Source organism: Nematolebias whitei, chromosome 19 (assembly GCF_014905685.2).
Source record: "Nematolebias whitei isolate Nwh7 chromosome 19, NemWhi1, whole genome shotgun sequence".
In the NCBI taxonomy this organism is placed as follows: Eukaryota; Metazoa; Chordata; class Actinopteri; order Cyprinodontiformes; family Rivulidae; genus Nematolebias; species Nematolebias whitei.
In genome coordinates this window covers 8,089,953-8,111,690 of record NC_056516.1, presented here as the reverse complement: position 1 = coordinate 8,111,690, position 21,738 = coordinate 8,089,953, and the positions used below count along the sequence as shown (strand labels likewise).

General features: G+C 42.8%; 2 protein-coding genes across 2 annotated transcripts in view; one reads left to right on the top strand and one right to left on the bottom strand.

The window, feature by feature from the left end:
* The window catches only part of trim71 (tripartite motif containing 71, E3 ubiquitin protein ligase), a 50,127-nt gene extending 44,508 nt beyond the window's left edge, over positions 1-5,619 (top strand). Inside the window, exons 5-8 of the mRNA XM_037693226.1 lie at positions 3,207-3,449; positions 3,565-4,062; positions 4,526-4,666; positions 4,894-5,619. Coding sequence (XP_037549154.1) covers positions 3,207-3,449; positions 3,565-4,062; positions 4,526-4,666; positions 4,894-5,466 — 1,455 coding nt within the window. The 3' untranslated portion in view covers positions 5,467-5,619. The remainder of the gene's footprint in view (positions 1-3,206; positions 3,450-3,564; positions 4,063-4,525; positions 4,667-4,893) is intronic.
* LOC119425684 (growth factor receptor-bound protein 10) overlaps positions 1-21,738 on the bottom strand; it is a gene marked incomplete in the record, with an annotated part of 634,378 nt that overhangs the window by 502,699 nt on the left and 109,941 nt on the right.

The following is a 21,738-nucleotide window of genomic DNA, read 5'->3' as shown; positions in this document are numbered from 1 at the left end:
GAATGTCCAGAGGACCAGATTTAACTTGTTTAGATTTTTCTACCTGGATTATTGAGCATGCATCAGGATAGCTGCTTACATGGTCAAGAAGGACCATCAGCCTAACGATGGATCATTAGCACACTGATGGCTGTTTACTATTCACAGAGGGCTGAGTGATACTAGCAATCACAGCATTGTAAGAGGGGGACAATTGAACACGTAGGCCTCCACCCTGTTTAATGATGGACGTGTTCTCTTCACAAAGATGGCCTCCTTTACTCCTCTCTCAAACCATCGTTCCTCTCTATCCAGGATGTGAACATCTTCATACTTGAAAGAGTGACCGCTGGCCTGGAGATGAGTGTAGACCGCAGAGTCCTGACCTCATCAGGCCAGGACTCTGCGGTCTCTGCTTTTGCGTCTCCAATCCCCGACCATTGACGCGTTGATGCAGAGCTTACGGGCGGCAGCTCTGCTTCCTCCTGGACATTCAATCGCTTTTAACATGAAAGCTACGTCATAAGAAATTGTCCGTGCGTTTTCTATTATCGTTGACCAAATGAACAGGTCTGTGCATGAAGCGTAAAGTACGGTAACGACACAAGAACAATCTGAAAAAGATTAATGCACGTCTATCTTGGGATTAGTCCTCGAGTACTTCATTGGTCATTCAGGTTAGACTTCTGGTCACATGATGACTGAGTGGGTGGAGTTATGGTAGGAATTTGAAACCCTGAGCAAGAGGCTTTGTACGTCTGATTACCTGAGGGCATTCACTCTGTGTCACAAACATCTGCCCCCTAAGAGGGTCGGGGTGCTGGGAGCCACGAGCACCCAGCTCTGTCAAAGGAAAATGTTACTCAGTGGCAGTAAGTTACAGAGAGATGGCAGTAAGTTTTTCAAAATAAGATATAAAAATAAAACTTTTGAAAATTATGGGAAAGAAATACATAAGACTTTCCTGCGTATTAACCACAGGATACAAAGTGTGAGAAAAAAGTAGTGGCTTATACACCAGCAATGACAGTAGTCTCTCTACCCCTTTTTTCCACTTTACTCTGCTTTTTGATCATCTTCAGTTCAGGTGTTGGAAGCTTGCAAGTTGAGCCAAACAACTTGAGTCATACTGGGTACTGAAAATGAGTCTGCTGGTGTTTTTGTGCAGCCGGTTTGATGGTCACCAGGACTGTCGGGAAAACTGATTAAGCTGCTCCCCAGTGAGTCAGCGTTGTAATAAAAACCTTCAGATAGATTTGTGGCTGTGGGGTGACTGGAACAGCACTGTAAGATAACTTACGGGTAAAACAGCCCATTTGAGAATGTGTCTCTTGTCTTCTGTGAATTGTCTTTATTTTATACTGTGGTACAATGAGTCAGCTTGTATCAAATTACAGTATATTTAGCAGATCTTTTTTGCAAAGGAGAAAATTGTAACTTTTAAGTACTGATTAGTATCTAGAGATCAGTTGCTGTCCGTGACTTTGTCTTCTATTACTGAAACTCATCCACTCATTTGTTCTTCTCATTGATGTGGTCTTCTGCTGAAAACCTACAACTAGCTGTGTATTTGTCAGGAAGCCTAATTGTGAACCTTTGTGTGATTGCCAACTATAAAATGTAACTCTAGCTCCACAGATGCAAATTTCAGTTAAAGATCTTTTGGATGCTTTCTTCTTTGAGTCCCTTCCTGACCAAAGATCCAGTGAGGCCATTGTGTTAAACCTTTTGTTATCTGATGTTGGGTGAGAGCCAGACTCAGCGCCTCAGGTTCTACAACCCTCCACCCTCTTTAAGGCTTTACACTCCATGACTTACTGGAAATTAATCCTGCTTCTTTAAAAAAAAAACTGAAAGGCTCTTTAGTTAAGTGAGTATTTTTTCAGTTTTTCCTTTAACAATGAATTGAATTAACTTCAGCGTTTCTAATTTGACAAGGAAGGCCTTTTAAAGATTCATGTCACCACTTTACTTCCCAACATGATTATTGAACCCTACAATTTAAGAATTAATATTAAAATGGTAGGCAGCATGGTGGCTCCGTTGGTACAGCTGCCACCTCTCAGTGAGAAGGTTGCCGGTTCAAATCCCAGCCGGGGGCCTTCCTGGGTAGAGTTTGCATGTTCTCTCCGTGCTGTGTGGGTTTTCTCCAGGTACTCCAGTTTCCTCCCACAAACCAAAAACATGCATGTTCGACTGATTGGTAACTCTAAATTGTCCCTAGGTGAGAGAGAGAGAGGGAATGGTTGTTTCTTGTTTGTCTCTACGTGTCCCTGTCCAGAATGTCCCCCTCTTCTTGCACAGTGACTCCTGGACATGGACACCAGTGACCCCATCGACCTGAAAAGGAAGAAGTGGGTAAAGATAATGGATGGATTAAAACACTAATGCATGATAATAATTTAGGGCAAAGGCAAATCTGTGCATGTCAGAACCTTTTGGTTTCCTCTTTGATGCTCAGCATTGGTCATCAAAGGGCAGAGTTACTGGTACCAGTTTGTGGTGAAATTGCTTCCATTGGGTTATTTCCAGCTGTCTTTAAATTTTGTCGTGAGCAATCAAATTTTAAACTAAACCATTCTGAACAACCTGGATGTGCACTGAAAACATTCAGAAGTGGTTTGGACCACCTTTATCCCATGCTCGTCAGTTTCCTGAACCTTCACGTAGGACCTAAACTGGGTTATTACCCGGGTTGTCTCTGGGTTTAAAAAGAAGTCCGCTCAGATACCAGCTAACTGAAGAGAATTTACCAATGTGGGAATGTCCTGAAGATATTGCTCTGTTTTGTGCCTTAAAGCAGAAAGAATGGGATTACAAAATGTCTCTGGACGCCGCAGCAGTGTCGGCAGCCAGCCACTTCCAAAGTGGGGGGTCAGAATTGAAAATGGGTGAAATGTTGATGCGTTCGTATGTGGTGCGTGTTAAAAAAATTATACTCAAAACTGCAGTTTGCAAATGTTTGTAACCACACTCAGTAGGCCTGTTGACATTCTGTTTAAACCAAGACATTTATTACAAAGTAGCATTTTTTTCTTTGTAAGCCTCATGTTGAACAATCACAGATGAAACTACAAACCAGGAAGGAAAAAAAAAAGAATTTGTACTTTTAACTACCAAGTTTTTTATGACTGAATTTCTTAATTTGCTGCTGTGGAGCTCAAAGTTTATATTGAAATTAGTATTTGTTAAAGACAAACTGATTTTTGATTTCGTTCTCCCTACAGCTGGAGAAAATCCGCCAGGTGAAAGCCAAATCTTTGTACCTGCAAGTGGAGAAACTCCACCAGAGTCTCACCAAATTGGATGGCACCATTGCTGCTGTGAGCCAGGTCCTAGATGAGGGCCACCACCTCGACGTGCTGCTGGCCAAGGAGAGAATGCTCACCCAGATCCACGAACTCAAGGTCCTCAGGGGTCTGCTGCAGCCGCAAGAGGACGACCGCTTCATGTTCACCCCTCCAGACCAGGTTGGCACAGACACATCGTTAAACATAAACTTGTGGCTTAAGCGGTTGCAGCATTGTCTTCTTTAATTTCACATTAAAACTTGATAAAACACCAACTTGTTTGCTGTTTAAACAGGCTCTATACATCGCCATCCAGGCCATGGGTATGATCAGCAGTGGGGCCTTTGCCCCCGTCACCAAAGCCCACGGTGAGGGTCTGAAGAATGTGCTTCGTGGCAAGCCTGCCTCCTTCACCGTGATTGGATATGATCATGATGGTGAGCCACGTCTCTCCGGAGGGGACGCCGTGTCTGCAGTTGTCATGTCAGTTGCAGACGGCAACCTGTCAGCGGTGGAGGTAACGGACCACCAGAATGGCTCGTACACCGTCAGTTACCTCCCCAAAACTGAGGGGGAGCATCTCGTGTCTGTGCTGGTGTGTAACCAGCACATCCAGGGCAGCCCCTTCAAAGTGGTGGTAAAGTCAGGACGGAGCTATGGGTCCCTCGGCTCCCAGGTGTCATCGTTCGGGTGCGAGGGGGAGGGAGACGGACAGCTGTGTCGTCCTTGGGGCATCAGCGTCGACAAGGAGGGATACGTTGTGGTGGCTGACCGCAGCAACAACCGCATTCAGGTACCTCAGCTTTCAGCCGTGTCACTGTTGAACCAAGAAACAGACCTCATGTGAGACACAGCCAAGTTCAGTTTATCTTTACATTTTAAATGAACCTTTAATATTTTGATTACACTTCTAAATGCCATGAATACAACAGTTTTTTATTAGTAAAGTAAATCAGTCAAGAAAACAGAACTGAAAATATCACTTCATCTAATGGAAGAATCGTAGTAAATGTTATTGTTTCCCTGCTAACAGCTTGTCACACACTTACATGTGTGAGTGGCATTAAACACACATTTTCACGGTGGAAACATTGTCTGTGTTTACATTAAACTCGCTGCGTGCCGCGCTCAGTTATAACTACACAGTTGGACTGTTGTTCCTATCGCGGGTGGTCTAATATGCGAGTTTTGCAGAGAAGCTCGTACTAATTGAAGACTTGATGAAGTACATTAATAAGCAGAGTTTCTCTTCACAGATCTTTAAACCTTGCGGTGCCTTCCACCATAAGTTCGGCTCTCTGGGATCTCGGCCCGGTCAGTTCGATCGACCAGCCGGGGTTGCCTGTGACGGTCAGAGACGAATCATTGTGGCTGACAAGGACAATCACCGTGTGCAGGTATGAAGGCTGAATCGGTTCGGTCCTGCTGAACTCTTTTACATATCTGTCGAACTTTCATTGTGGAGTTTGGAACACTGAGTGTTGCCTGCTTTCCAAAAGCTAGATGAAAGTTGGCTTCTGAAAACGTGTATTTACGTTTGTAAATGTGTGTCTCCTGATGCTTACTCTTCCTTTACTCCACATGTAAACATGCTGGGCTTTAAAACATTTGCTTTATCTGACAGGTGTTTACTTTTGAGGGCCAGTTTCTGCTGAAGTTTGGGGAGAAGGGTACCAAGAACGGACAGTTCAACTATCCCTGGGATGTGGCTGTCAACTCTGAGGGCAAAATCTTGGTCTCGGACACCAGGAACCACCGTGTGCAGCTCTTCAGCCCCGATGGCTCGTTCCTCAACAAGTACGGCTTTGAAGGGGCTCTGTGGAAACACTTCGACTCCCCCAGGGGAGTAGCCTTTAACCACGAAGACCACCTGGTTGTGACCGACTTCAACAACCATCGACTCCTCGTGATCCAGCCGGACTGCCAGTCGGCTCGCTTTCTGGGCTCAGAAGGCACCGGGAACGGGCAGTTTCTGCGGCCACAGGGCGTCGCTGTGGACCAGGAGAACCGCATCATCGTGGCCGACTCCCGCAACCACAGAATCCAAATATTCGAACCCAATGGAAACTTTTTATGCAAATTTGGCACGCAGGGGAGTGGCTATGGACAGATGGACCGCCCCTCTGGTGTGGCTGTGACACCCGATGGCGTCATTGTGGTTGTTGACTTTGGAAATAACCGCATCCTCAAGTTCTAGAAAAATCTATTTTTGCATTCTCTCCCTCCGTTTGACCTTTTTGCAGTTTTTTTTTTTTCACAATGAAGGAAATGGAGGAGAGAGAATCAATCAACAGAACGGGAGCTCAGAGAGGACTCGGTCGCTAAAAGGAAGGGACATTAAAATTACAGATTGTTCTTAATTTTCTGCATTTTTCACTAAAACTTTTATCTGTAGTTAACACAGCAAATGGGGACATTTTGAAATTATCCACTAAAAGAAAACCCATATTTCCCCCTGACTTTCAGCAGCTCTGTTCTCTCTGTCAGCTCAATTTTTTTTTATTTTATTTTTTTTAGTATGCATCTCAGGGATTTTCTCACTTCTTGAAATCTTGTACCCTCTGCTCCACACCTACCTCATTTAGCTCTTTGTGAATGTACTCATAGTCATTGAGCAGAGGTTTTAGTCCGTGAAGTTTTACAAAGAAGAAACGTCTACCTCTATACTTTGTTATTTAAGAGACAAAAAATAATAGATCCTTGGGTTGATATTTGCACAGGAATAATGATTTCTTGCTGTGCATTTTTCAGATGTGAGTTTAAGTGAAGCTCCTGAATGTTGTTGCTGAGACAATACTCAGACCGCTGTAGAGGCTGCATGATTGACGCTGAATAGGTTTCGCTCGGAGAGAAACGAGAGTTCAGTCGTATCCTTTTCCTGCTTATAGAATAGTTTTTTTCTTAGATGGATCGACCCTTTTTCTATTTAACTTTGCGGAGTATGAAATGTCATTGTAGCCGAGCAAGACTGTGTGAAGCAATGCCAAACTTGATAAAATCATAATTAGCTCAGGTCATCACAGGACTGATTTAAAAGGATCAGTGCTTTTCAGGCTCCCCTTCTAGCTTTACTGGCTAACGCTGATTTGATGAGTATATTGATGAGTATAGTTATAAGATTTAGGAAATCAGCTCTAAAATGATCTAAGATATCTTTTAAAAAATATTCTCAACCCCTAAATGTATATCATAAAGGCTGAACGAACTTGTATAAAAAAATAATGTATGTCCAGTTGTAAACGGTAAATAATATGCAAAGAAAGCATCGTCTTCAAACGAGAGGGCCCACAAAAAGTTTTAGGGGTTGAATCCTTTGAAATCTATCTATTAGTCATGTTAACGTAGAAAATGATATATATATAATTGATAACTTTTAAAGAAGGCATGCTGTCTGACAAAAGCCTCAGAAGTAGACACGTGATTTGGCCGTCCAGAGGACAAAAATGACATCAAATAAAAGGCCTAACATAACAATCTCTTAGATTTAGATTGTGGTTGAAAGCCACGCCCCTGGCTCCTAGGGTCTGGGGTTTAGTGCAGTCCATCGAGGGGGCACCACCTCAGCGCCCCACTCTATTTATTTATGCTTGGAGTTAAGGAAACGTCTCCAGATTGCGCGTTAGTAGACAGATTCCTCTAAAGATGGAGGTCTACAGACCAACTACTAGAGTCAACCAAAGTTAGAATTTCTGCACAACAGCCAACTATAAATTTGGCAGTGAAAGTAACTTACCCTCCCCCCCCCATTAACACTTTTTTTAAATCATTATTGTTGACTAACCTAAAGTTCCTGCAACTCGTGGAGTTGAGTTCATCGCACCATCTGCATTAGTCTTCAAAGAATGGAGTTCTGGAGTCACACAGGATTTTACATGCAAGTACTTTGACTTACCGTTAAGAACGAGCCCCCACAGCCGTGTGAGCAGATGCAGAAAGTAGATTCTTGTCATCCCGGAACCAAAGAGAAACCTTTTTTCTCCCGCGCATTTATTGCCTCGTCCAACAATGCCATAGTTGAATTCATTTGTAACACGAAAAAGCAACTTGTATCCAAAATGTATTTCCCTCCCGAGCAGTAGATACCATTATAATGATGGTGAAAGAATCAAGGGGGGGTTGGATCTCCTCACCTCTCAGTGTTCCTTTGTAAACACTCAACATTTAAGGCTGTTAGCCACTTTTTAAGACCTGAAAGAAAAATGTCTGAAAATATTTAGTCTGACACTCACCTCTGAGGCAACGGATTCACGTCCTCCTATCTCGGATATCCTTTACATCAACCGCTGTTTTACCTCGTTTTTTGTGTACCTCAACTTCTGAATACCTCATATTTATCTTTCATAGCTACTGTGCATTTAAACATTGAAATACCTCAACTTGTTTTACTCTTATTTAAGCATAGAATGTTTTTACAATATAAATATCTTCTGGTTTCACAGTACAGCACATGTCCCGCAGCACAAGGACCAAAGATCATGGTACTGTTTTGAGTCGAAGTAGTTTTGTATGATAGCCATTATTGCAACTTTTTAAGCAGCTTTTGCTCTGTTGAATCTACTGTAAACTGCCTGGTTAAATATGCCTTTTATCACCAAAACCAAGAAATATTTCTGATAAGAGCATTGTGCCAAAATGATCTGTGAGAGTTCTGTGCCAAACTGGATTGGCGTTTGGACCACGCTGTTGTAGATAAAATGTCACTGGACCATTATATCATAACGTTAAATCAGAGCAGGCGAGGATAAATCCTCTTCCTCTGATTGGATGCACTTAAGAGGGCTGGGCCCCGTTTGTCTTTACCTCATGACGTCGACGAACATACAGGATTCACATGTACTTTGTCACTGTGCACCGGGGGGTGAGGACTTAGAGGAAGTGGCCTCTCTTTGACAAGTAACAATTTAAGTATCTATGTAACGCACACGAGTTACCTCCAATTTCAGCACAATGAATCAACTGTTCAGTGTGAGTTTTGGGATGTTTGATGTTGGTTGAAACAAGTCCGACTCAACCATTCTGACTGTGGTTTAAATACACATCAGAGGATTGCGCCTAATGTGTGACAACAAACTGGCTCCGTGTTTTAAGGGATGTTTCATGTTTGTTTTTAAATAGGGCTGTATGTACTTGCTCCCACAGACCAAAAAACATTCATGTTGTGGGTAACAAATGGTCCCTAGATGTGAGAGTGAATGGTTGTCTTGTTTGTCTCTGTGTCCCTGTGATGGGCTTGTGACCTGTCCAGGGTGTCCCCCACCTCTCACAAAGTGACTGCTGGAGTTTGGCAGTCCTCCAGGTCTTGGACTTAAAAAGTAAATGAATGGGTTGTTGTATTAAGTATTTATGAGTAGTGTTCCTATGAGGGTTTTGCTTTCAGTGCACAGCGATGTCCACTGGAGAATTACTCAGGAGTAAGTTAGACTATCCACGCCGATCCAATGACTGCCATCTCAAAATCATTCTTCTTCTTCTTTTAGAAAACCGTTTTGACTTGATGTGTTCAGAGACCAGAACCGAATCTAAACATGGGCACAGTATACCTCAGGCTTCAGTTCTACATCATCACATCATCTGCAAAAAACGATACACACACACAGTGCAATGATGCTGTCTTTCACGTGACAGTGTGAAGATAAAATGAGTTGCATTTCTTGTAGAATGCTTCATATGAACGTTCTTTCATGTAGATCGGGGCTTTTTAATATATTTGTACAAGTGTTTAATCTGCAACACTGAATATAATGATGATAATAATAACACGGCACCTGCGAGCGAACGCTTGTGACACGTTAATTTGGAAAGCAACTATTTTAATAAAGTGCAGTATTTTTTATTTTTAACACATCTGTGTAGAATTGTCAGCACATTTGAACTTTAAAAATGCAAAAAAATTTAGACACTGTGGACAAAAAGAGCTGTAAAAACCTGATTTAATCGAGTCATTGTTAAAATCTTGGGTTGCGTTCATTTCAGGGTTTTTGTATTTCTGTGTGTGAATGCTGGGGACCGAATTGAGGAGGCTCACGGACCACTTCTGGCCCTCGACCCTTCTATTGATCAGCATGTATGAGTGATTTGAGTGACTTGGATATTTCCCACCACGTGGCCTTTGTTATAAATTAAATGGGTACATTTTGCGACGCCATCATGAAGCATCCCTTTAACACGTCGACGAGCCAGCTGGAGGCCACAGATCTGCTGCTTTGAACCCAACGCCTCGTTTCAACCAATAAGATTGTTTTTGATTTTCAGTATTACTCTGAGATGATCACTCAATGTTGCATCAGGTTTAGCTTTTTCTTTTACCTTTTTTTTTTTATTAAGATTGCAGAATTCTATCTTTAAGATCCTTAGGTCTTCACTCTTAAAGAGGAAAAAATGTATTTTAAACTTTTATTTGTATTTCATTTGTTGCATGCTTTAAAAGTTCTTGTATTATACTGATGTCTCACTGATAGGTGGTGAAAGACTCTGATAGGGTGGGTAGCTGATTGTTGGGATGTTTTTTTTTTTTTTTTTTTTTTTGTTTGTTTTCCTCCAAAATATATACCCAAAGATGTGTATATGTGCGTTAATGATTTGTTGGATGGAATCGATATTAGACCTTTGCGATTGTATTTCCTGTTCTATTGAGGCTCTGCAGAGCACAACCTGTTCAGCCGGCGACGCTTCAATCCCAGAGACTAAAGAGTTCGTCTCCTCTACAAGCACCTGCTGTGTGGATGGAAGCGCTGTCATTTAAAAAGTTTCAGGCCAACATGAAACTGTGTTGGACCCTTTCATGGAAACTCTGATTGGCTTTTAGTGAACAGCAGCTGCGTGTCAGCGCAGCGGTCGTCTCTTCTCATCCGAGATGAAGCTGCTGCGATCAGCTGGCTGCAGTCTGAACACATTTTGTAATCGGGCTCCTTATTCCTGAGCTCTTTAGGTCTTTAGAGAGAGAAGAATCGCCGAGCTGCTCCAGAAGAGATGTGCAAGGTCACAGACCTCCTTTTAAAATGATTGTATACTCTAAAGAAAGAAAGAAAGGACAAATGGTTTAGAAAAACTTTAGATTTAAGAATAAACAACAGAAAACTCAGGTTGTTCCCAGCAGCTGCGCGCTGCAGGAGTCGCATTGAAAAGTGTCTCGTAGTGAAACGTAGTTCCCTCTAAATGACCTCTCAGTACTAGTCTTGATTCTTTTGAGTGTCCCATTTAAATATAAAAAAAAACTAATTATTTCTCAATTTAAAATTAATAAAAAGATTAGTTTGAATAGTTTCCCCTGATTTATCTTTTTGTTTTTGCTAACTTTGTTTTTATGTCTCTTACAAAAAAATAGTACAAATGCTTCACACCACTTGATGCTCGTCGGCCCTTTTAGAATGTATTTTTGTGAAGAAAAGGGAAAAACGAGTTCCTGTTCGTGCTCGCCTGCTGCCACCAGCTGATGGGGGCGCTGCGTGACGGAGCAGGGGCCCCCCAAGTACCGCCGTGGGGTCCCGTCGTGCGTTGGGGAGCAAACAGAACCTCGTTTGTTCACTGCTGAGCGTCTGGCAGCGTCAGCTTGAACTTGAAGTCGTCCCTGCAGCAGCTGGTGGTCTGCAGGGCGAGCTCTGTGTTTGTGCGTCTGCGTTACCGAGGCAGAAATCCACTGAATGTATCCTCCTCCCAGTCCAAGAGGCAGGGCGAGCCAGCGTGGCCTGCTGGGTCTAGATGGTGCTGCTGATGCTCGTTTATCCAAACCGCTGTGTGTGTGCGCGCGTGATTATCAGTTTAACCTGTTTGTGTGTGTCGGCACGCCCTCTTAACACACGCTCACACATGAGGCTGAACGGATGTGCAGAAGTCAGGTCTTAGGTCTAAAGACGGCGGCGGAGACTAATATATTGGCCACATGCTGCTCCCTCTGCGCTCTGCGGACTTTAAACATTTCCTATGCAGTTCTTTTGTTTTTATGTTTTTCTTTGGTTTACGTCTAAATAAAGTTGTATTTCTTTGACTTCAAATGCTGCGTTTGCTTTTTACCATCACACATTTACTGTAGAGCACCTTAAATTCAGGACAACTGTCACAACTACAAACTGGAGAAATGACATTTCCTGCGAAAATGCAGTGAATGCTTATTACTGAAGAACTTGCTGAAGAAGAGCTGAAATGAGCTTAAAAACCTGCAGAGTTTGTGCTGAAAACTAGCCTAAATTAGAAGAAAGCAGAAGGGACACATGTTAATTGAATTTGGTTAAAACAGAAATGAGCACAAAAATTACTAAACTAGCTAAAAGCTGAAAAGGTAGAAAAGAGCTTAAATTACCAAAAGGAAGTGGGAAAAAATGGTATTTAAAAATGTAGAATTAACTGAAAAAGCTAAAGAATGGTATAAGACTGCTAAATAGTGGCTGAAACAAGCAGAAATAAGCTGACGGGAGCATAAGCTGAAATTAGGCTGAAAGTAGCAGAAATTACCACAAAAACTTGAATGTATTTAAAAATGAAACTAGCTCAAAAGTGTTAAAAACAGCTGAAAAGAGAACAAGCTTAAATTAGCAGAAGCAGAAAGAGCACGTTGGCCCAATTAGGCTGAATGAAGCTGAAATTGGCACAAAAGTAGCCAAAAGCTTAAATTACCAGAGCAAAGTGGATAGAGCACATTTTTGCTGAACGTTAGGCTGAATTTTTTTAAATTAGTCAAAAATGTGGAATTGGCTGAAAAAATCTAAAATTAGTATAAAAAAGCTAAATAGGGAGTGGCAGCGCAGAGGCTAGTGAAGGTGGACCTGTGATCAGAAGATCACTAGTCCTGGTACTGACATCAAAATGTGGGTGGGATAGGTGAAGCACCCACACCTGCCTCCACCCTCATTTCTTCAACTCTGGGCCCTTGAGCAAGGCCCTTAACCCCCACCATCTGCTCCCCCGGGTGCCCTAGACAGCAGCTCTCTGTTCCACACTGAGGGCTGTGGTAGCTCGGTGGTCTGAAGGACATAACAGCCAAGTCCTGCAACTTCGTTCCCTGTGCCTGAAGAAGGGAGCAGCCGAAAGAAGAAAAAAGTATAGAACAGCTAAATAGTAGCTGAAATAGCAGAAAAAGATTAAATTAGCAGGAAGAAGTTAAAAGAAGCACAAAAATGTTGTAGTTAGTAGAAAGGAGCACAAAACAGCTGAAAGTAGCTGAAAAAATGTTTGAATTAGCAGAAGGAAGCTGAAAGAAACTGAAGCAGAACAAAATGTGAAAGGAGCAGCAAAATGTAACGGATGTAAAGATTTAAAGGATGTAAAATGGGTTTATTTTCTGGGGGGGATGGCAGAAAAGGCAAAAAATTTCAAAAAGCTAAAGTTGCACCAATATCAAAAGTCAGCAGGATTGTCCTGAAGGAGCTAAAATGTTTTGGTTTATGATTTGTTGAAATATCTCAAAACTAGTGGAACGAGAAATGTGCCAAAAACGTACAGAAGAAAAATGGATCACAACAGAGTGAATGCTTCATAAACACAAGGCTGCTGTAGTTTGGTCTCTGTAGTTTGGTCTCTAGTTTCTTTATGCAGAGCTAAAGTATTTCATGCTTTTTGTTTTGTTTCCCTCTTAGACCGTTCGAGTTCACAGAATGACCACCTAAAGCAGCTCAAGGCAGAGGAACACTCCCTGTTTTAGGTGAAAACTGGTCCGGACAGTCTCTGGTTTCACTGGGGGATGGAAGTGAGCGCCTAATTTTAGGTAAAAACATTGTTGCTTTGCCTCTACCTCCACCTCAGGCTGAGTGGGAATACGTTACAAAGGTCAGTCAGATTGCGTGACTGCACTTTGGTCCATGCAGAATAAATAAAATAGGTCAGTGTGTCGATGCACAAAGTGTCAAGTAAAAAAAATGGTGCAAAGAAAACTAAGATTGTTTCTTTAATGATTAAATAAGCAGGTTTGTGATGTCATGCTGAGTCAGCCCTTTGAATCAGTAATACAGAAAGTGAGTTAACTTACTCTTGTAGTGAGAAGTTCAGTCAACTCTGAGTATCTTCACCTCGAGTTAAGAGCGTTCACACGACACCATGGAAACCACTGGAGATAAACCAGGTCTGTCAACATCGAGCCAAACTGGAAATTGATTAAAGGTGAATATTTATAGAAACAAACGGGGAAAGCTTGTAGCTCAAAAATGTTGCACACAAATCTGCTTTCGTCATCGATGACGCGTCTAAGACGAGATTCTTAAAACCATACGCTGATTTTAGAGTAAATCTTTTTAATTACAGAACCTGCTCAAGAAGCTTCTTTCTGATCCTGGAGTTGCTGTAAACTACAAACTACAGGTTTGTCACTTTCAGATGAGTGTCTGGTTATTTTCTGACTCCGCTGCAGAACGATGGGATCAGTTTACTCTTTAAATAATATTTTATGACCTTGCAATAAACTACATTTTTCTCCCCTACCTGCCTCTGAGCAGGAGCTGTTGCTGGAGGATTCTTCTAGAATAACCAGGAACCCTCAGAGCTGGTTTGAGTCCACTCAACTGATGTGGGCTGCTGTCGCCCCCTGGTGGGGAAAACATGTTTTGTCTTTTTCCTCTTCTGCCAACAAGGAAGCTAAAGATCAGCTAAAGCCTGAGGGTGTTCAGCTGCTTCTGCAGCTGCACAGTGTCTGGGTACTAAAATAAACTTCAGTTCTGAAAGAAATAACAAAAAACTGAAAACGAGACTTGATTTAGCCAGAAACTGTCGTCATAACTGCAAATATATACTGTAACTGGAATATTACCGTCTTTAATAGAAGGTTGTGATCCACCATGACTCATCCAGTTCTGCTTTGATTTGTGGAGAATTAAAAAAAGAAACGCAACTGGCTGAATATCGATTAGACCAACAGTGAGTTTTATTAATGCTGCCTCGAATGTATCAAAATCTGATGAATCAAGGCCGGCCAAGCGGCTGCTTATGGCCCAGGTCACTAGGGGCCCCCTAAGTGGATTTTATTTTATTTTATTTAGTAACGATTTTTATGTTTCTTGTTAGAAAGTCCACATTGTTTATATGTGGTTAGTTTGCTTGCTGAGCTAAGTTCTCTTTGCCTGCAACTTGTTTTCTTTGTGAATATCATGATTCCTACGTTTTTGAATGCACCGCGGCTGCTCTGAGCACTGTTCTGTGTAAAGTTCACTGCTGCTGCAGGAAAGGCTTTTTCTCTCCCTACACGGACATAGTTTTGTTTTTGGAGCATCTCTTGTTGGTTTCCTGATTTCCTGCTGTGTGTGGATGACGGAAGGTGAGTCTATCGATGTTATATTATTTAGTCTGGATGTTAACATCATGTTAATGTATATTTTAGTCATGCAGAAGTAAAGTTGCATGTAGTGTGCTGTTAAAGCTAATAAGCCAAGTCATGTTCTCCATGTGCCTCATGTGAGATGCTTCTTTACTTTATACAATATGTATAATATACTTTATATTGCCTTATTGAATATATTCCTTTGCCACCTTAGTTATCACAATATGTTTGTCTTGCCTATAGTAATAAGTTAATTAATAGTTGTTTGTATTGTTATTTCAGAAACACAACAAATAAATCAACTTGCCAATCAACAATACAATGAAACAATTTCTCAGTAGTGGAAATTAAACATATCTATTCTAGATATATAGATAATATGTACATAACATAAACATATAACTGTAACAATAATAAACAGTATTTCTGTTAGTGGTGGGAGATGTATGAAGCTATCTGAACATTACCAAAGTCAAAGTTTCTTTATTTGTCGTACCACGTGTACACAGGGTCCCAGTTACATCCAACAAAAATATAAAATGTAAAAGAGAATCAGTAATAAGATATAAGATCTGAACTAAGAAAAACATAAACTAAAAACACACTAAGCACTAATAGTACAAAAACAATACGCCGAACAGCAGCAGTACAATGTTCATTTAATTGATTATTGATTATGTACTGTAATTCAAGTTATGTGCTTTAAACGATGTGAAACATTGCATGTTATTAACGTTGAAAATGAAGACATCAGGTTTAATTTTTATTTATTTATTCAACTCCACAAACTGTATGTCACACAAACTGATAAACTGAACACTATTAAAACAAGTTAACTTTAAAGTAAATTAATAAACTTCTTCTCTGTCATCCTGGGTACTGACCTCATGTTGTTTATCTGGCTTGTTCAGGCTGTCACTCCTTTGCTTAATATAACGTAAAACATTGAATGCATTGAAAACAGAAGTGAGCGGAATTATAAGTGAATAGTTGATCAACATCTCTCTCTTCGATGTCCTCCTGCACCATCAAGCTTCGGGCCGGACTGACGTGTATACTTGTTCGGAACTGGTCTGCCTCTGGTGGAAGGGCAGCTTCTCGCAAGAAAAAATAAAACTCAGCTGGTTGTTGTGTAACCGAAGTAAACAGAAGCCAACATTAAGAACGTTGATTTACCTGCTGTATATCGGCTACTGAGGGCAGCATGGTGGCGCAACTGGTAGAGCTGCTGCCTCTCAGCGAGCAGGTCCCTGGTTCAAACCCCGGTCTAGGGGCCTTTCTGGGTGGAGTTTGCATGTTCTCTCCGTGCATGCGTGGGTTTTCTCCGGGTACTCCGGTTTCCTCCCACAGACCAAAAACATGCATGTTAGGCTGATTGGTAACTCTAAATTGTCCCTAGGTGTGAGTGAGAGAGTGAATGGTTGTTTGTCTCGTTTGTCTCTATGTGGCCCTGCGATGGACTTGCGACCCGTCCAGGGTGTACCCCGCCCCTCGCATAGTGATTGCTGGACATGGGCACCAGCGACCCCCGTGACCCAAAATGGAACAAACGGGTAAAGATAATGGATGGATGGATGGATATCGGCTACTGATTATCACCGGAGTACTAAGCCCAACATCATCCTCGTCTGTTCTGGTATCCAACTGCTTAGGCACCGTTCAACCTGAGGAGGTGAGCAGTGAGATGGTTTTAGGCAAAAGAACTAAACAATTTTACACAATGTATTTTAAGTGTGCAGCTGTCCGTTTAACATACATGTCAGAGTTGCATACATGTACAGTAGTTAATATGCATGTGTGGAAGTCGGCAGAAAGAGACGAAAAATATTTTGAGTCTCGATTTATTCTCTACGTCTTCCAACAACAAGCTCAGAAAAAAAACAAATGAATTACAACCGTTGATCCGCTCCATTTATATTCTGTCCCTTTCACAATAAGAGCACATTCTGACGTGAAATATATACATTTGTGTCCGTCACACAGGCCCCCCCACCTCGAACACACAGAATGTCACAAACACCAAAAACACAAATTGTGAAACCCATTATAGGTGTAAAACACACACCAAATAAATAAATTGATATACTTAACAGTAACGGCTAGGGAGTTTAATAAAGCGGCCACCACGGCTGCTCTTCACAGCGACAGGGGTTGAAAGTGAAGGAAACTCTCTGGACCGACTTAACTGTTCACCTGAGGGAGGCAACCCAGCTGTAGGGGGAAAACCTGGAAGAGTGGGCAAATAAACTGGGGGACGGCCACGACGAAGTGGCTGAGCCAACTCAACCGGGTCCCCCGGCAACACATGAGCCAGTTTCAAATGGTCCATGGAAACACTCTCTTGATTACCCCACAACTCCACCAAAAAAATTTTAGGTCCCCTCTCCAAAACACAAAATGGACCATCGTAAGGAGGCTGAAGTGGTGAACTGTGTGCGTCATGGCAGATAAATACATACTCGGCCGACATAAGGTCCTTCGGTGCAAACACCTGTGGAAGGCAGTGATGTGCTGCCAATGGGGCCACAGATCTATTTTTCCCTGTCAGGACTGCCCTACTCCCTTTGGGAGAAACTGAACCCGCCGGACCTGGAAGAAACTCCTCTTGTACCCTCAAAGGCTGGCCAAGGACCAATTCAGCTGAAGAAAACCGCAGGTCCTCTTTACGAAGTGAACACAGGCCTAGCAAAACCCAAGGCAGGTGATCCATCCAACCATTATCCACCAATGAGGCCCGCAATGCAGCCTTCATTGAGCGGTGGAACCTCTCACAAAGACCATTAGCCTGTGGGTGGTAGGCAGTAGTACAGTGGAGTTTAACCCTAAGGCTCTCTGCCACTGCAGTCCACAACTCTGAGGTGAACTGGGGACCCCTGTGAGAAGTTAAGTCCAATGGCACACCAAATCGGGACACCCATGAAGAGATAAATGCACGAGCCACATCAATCGAAGTGGTTGACAGTGGTACTGCCTCTGGCCACTGAGTGGTTCTGTCCACCATAGTTAAGAGATAGGTAAAACCTCTGGAAGGTGGAAGTGAGCCCACTAAATCCACATGCACATGCTCAAACTTCCCTTGGGGAATAGGAAACGGTTCCAGTGGAGTTTTAGTGTGCTGTTGCACCTTGGCACACTGGTAAGCTAAACAAGAAGCCGCCCATGTACGTACATCTCTACAGAGCCCTGGCCTCACAAACTTTGCTCCTACCAGTTTAACTGATGCTTTCACCCCCAGGTGTGAAAGGGAATGACCTGCATCAAAAACCCGCTGACACCAGCCACTAGGAACCAGAGGTCAAGGCTTGCTAGTCGAGACATCACAAAGAAGGGTTGCACCACACTCATGAAATGAAACACCCTTCAAATGCAAACTGGATTTGGCTGCCTTAAAGGCCAGAATACCCAGGTCTGTCAGTTGGTCTGTGGCCATGGTCAGAATCAGAATAAATTTTATTGGCGTCTGGTTCCACCGGAGAAAAGTGAAAGAAAAAAACTGGTGAGGTAATCAACTCCTAAATGCACAGAATCAACCCTTGATCTGGACAGACAGTCAGCCACCAGGTTATTCTTGCCAGCCACATACTGAATGTCCGTAGTAAACTCTGAAATGGCGGACAAATGCCTTTGTTGTCGTGACGACCATGGTTCAGAAACTTTTGCCATATCAAAAGTGAGAGGCTTATGGTCAACAAAAGCAGTAAAGTCCCCGCCCTCCAACATGAACTGGAAATGCCGTGTTGCCAGAAAAAGAGCTAACGGTTCCCTATCAAAGGTGCTATATTTTTATTCAGCATCCTGGAGTTTCCTACTAAAAAAAGCAAGGGGTTGCCATGCACCATTCACCCATTGTTCACAAACTGCCCCAACTGCATAATCAGAGGCATCAGTTGTCAGAGCCTCAGGAGCCACTGGAGATGGATGGGCCAAAAGTGCAGCATTAGCCAAAGCCTCTTTGGCATCAGTGAATGCCTGTACCCTCTCAGGGGTCCACTCTATTTGCCGGTCCCCTTTTTTGCCTCTAAGTGCTTCATACAAGGGGTACATAAGATGAGACGCCCGTGGGATGAAACGGTTATAAAAGTTCACCATCCCCAAAAACTCCTGCAGGGGCTTCACTGAGGGAGGGCGAGGAAAAACTAAAACGGCTTCAACCTTGGCAGGTAGGGGAACCACCCCTTGAGCAGACACTCTGTGTCCCAGGAACTCAACAGCAGGCAGACCAAACTGGCATTTAGCTGGGTTAATGATCAAGCCGTGCTCACTGAGCCGAACAAACAGCTGGCGAAGGTGCACCATGTGTTCTGCCACCAAGGGACTAGCCACCAATATATCATCCAAATAGACAAACAAAAACACGAATCCATAAGTCGCTGGAATGTCTGCGCATGAAGGACATCTGTAAAAACTCAAAAAGACCAAAAGGTGATATAACTGCAGTTTTTGGTTCATCTAAAAAACCGATGAACCAACTGTAGTGATACAATGTTCCACCCTATGTTTAGCTATGGTAGCAGAAAAGGTGGGAACTGTCATAGCAGGAAACTCTGACAACAAATGCTGATACTCATCACCTGTGGGCAAGCATGTTAGCAAGAGGTTGATGGGCAGGACCTCCAAGTTTACAGGGGTAGGTATCAAAAGACACGGCATCGATTAAGCAGCTATTAGCAACATGCACTAATAACCTGAAAGCACATAAAGAATCAGCACCCAAAATAGGTACAGACAGAAGCGATTACAAAGTCCCACTGAAGATGACGTCCGTTGAAACACACAGTCACCAACCTCGATCCAAAAGTTTGAATGGGGGTGCCATTAACCGCGTCCAGCAGGGGTCTTTTACTTTAACACTAGGCATCTGTAGATGAAGCTGGTATAATGCTCCGCTGTGCACCCGAGTCCACCAGGAAATGCTGTCCAGAAACCTCGTGTATGATGAAAAGCAGCTTATCTGAGCTGCCAGCACACACAGCTGCTAGCGAGCGCTGGCCCTCTTGTTTCCCTGATGCATGGAACGAATACGGAGGAATGCAGCACTTCGCTTTTACTCCAAACTGGCGGTGGTAGCAAAGCACGTCGTCCTTCTGCCGCGCCGCCACCGCAACCATGGCATCAACAGCCTCCGCCCCCTTTGAGTCACACCTGGCAAAAGTGCCTGTAGTGCCTGGAAGCTAACAAAAGTCAGTCTGCTTCTTCAGCTAGGGAGCAATAATCCTTTGTCTGGATCAGCGGGGAGCTGGCCAGCACGGTGCGATCAGGTGGAGGAAGCTGGCGAAGAAACAGGTGCGTAAAAAGGAAGGAAACATCCCCTGAGCCAAGTAACGCCAGCATGTTCTCCATCAGCTCTGAGGGCTTGCGATCCCCCAAGCCACTCAGGGGCAACAAACTGTCAGCCCACTCCACGTCTGGCAGTTGTTAAAGCCGCAGCAGGTTTTCCTTGAGCGCACTATATTTGTTAGTGCTTAGTGGGTCGTGCAACAGACCCATCAGATGGCGGGTGGAACCAGAATCCAAAGCAGCAACGATGTGAAAGTACTTGGTCTCGTCTGTGGTTATCCCACAGAGATGAAACTGAGCTTCCACATGCTGGAACCATGGTTCTGGATCGTGTTGTCAGAACTCTGGAAGCTTAATAACGGCGGCAAGCACAGCAGATGCAACGGCGGCAGGACACGAGACCACAGCGGTTGGAGCCATATCTGCCTGGCAAAAAATTTGGTCCGAAAACACGGCTGATGAAGAAGCAGCGTCAGCATCTGGTGAGTTCTCGTTCGAAAACATGTTCAGATGTTCGGGGTCACCAATGTGGAAGTCGGCAGAAAGAGACGAAAACTATTTTGAGTCTCGATTTATTCTCTACGTCTTCCAACATCAAGCTCAGAAAAAACGAATGAATTACAACCGTTGATCCGCTCCGTTTATATGCTGTCCCTTTCACAATAAGAGCACATTCTGACGTGAAATTTGTGTCCGCCACACAAGCGCACGTCTGTCTTGACAGAGATTTTTAAGTCTCAGTCAGATCTAACTGGTTAAATAAAGGTTTAAGTAAAATATTAACATGCAGCCTCCAAACAGCCGATGCTCTAACACAAACTAGAACCCAGACATGGTTGTGTTTACAGTGTTAACACAGCTTAGCATAGCTAAGCTAACTCCTGCAGAGATGTGACATGCTCAAACCTGAACAGAGCATTCCAACTCACACACAGTTTACTCTGACATTGTTTAACAGGGGCGGAGCCTCGGTGTTCAACTGTCCCCCTCTTACAATAATAAATCATACTGGTAGGTCTGCATAGTTCATAGTTTTTTATTTTTTAAATAATTGGTAAAATATATATATATATATATATATATATATATATATATATATACTATTTTTATTTTTTCCTTCTTTACAAAAATCTGGTCTTTTCTTTTGTTTTAAATTGTAAAAACATCAATAAATGTTAAAAAACCATTAGCAGGTTGTTGTGGTTCTGGACACGTTTAATTTAGTGAATGAAGATTAAAAATTGGCTCTTTTGATCATAAAGGTTGCAAAACCCTGCACCATGAGAAGGTGCTGCTTATAGGACTGAGTTTGTTGCAGCTCCTCAGACCGATGACGTCTTTTGGATGAAAGACAAAACTTTACAACAAAGAATCTGTTGAGAGGACCTGACTCAACCTTGTTAGGTGTTGCTTTAAAACAGGAAATTCCGTGGATTCTTCACATTTTTGCGCCATGAGTTTCGTCAAGCTACAAACTGACCAACTAATGTTTTATGTGAAGAAGACACAGACTTTAAATAACAACTAAAAACTTAACCATATAATGAATTACTTCTAACCACTGGAATTTAAACAATAGCATGACAGTAGTGCCTCGCTACTTCGCGGTTCATTTATCGTGGACTGCTCTATTGTGGTTTTTCAAAATAAGAGTGGACTTGACACACAATTGGCTGACTGATGGATGAACTGCATGATTGGCATGAAATTTTTATGTAAAATAAATTAAGTATTTTAAACTATTTAGCCCCTGCTGCACATCTGTGCAGCTCACAGCTGCAGGAGAAGCTTCCTCCTGCAGCATGTCATAATCTCTGCTCTGCAGCGGAGAAGTGGGCGTGGCCGAGAGCGCTGGCAGGTGGCAGAGCAGCAGAGGCAAGAGCTGAGTTCATGGCATTCTGTGCTCTTTTAGAGCGTTTAGAGTTTCTAAACATTGTTTAGAATATTGCAAGA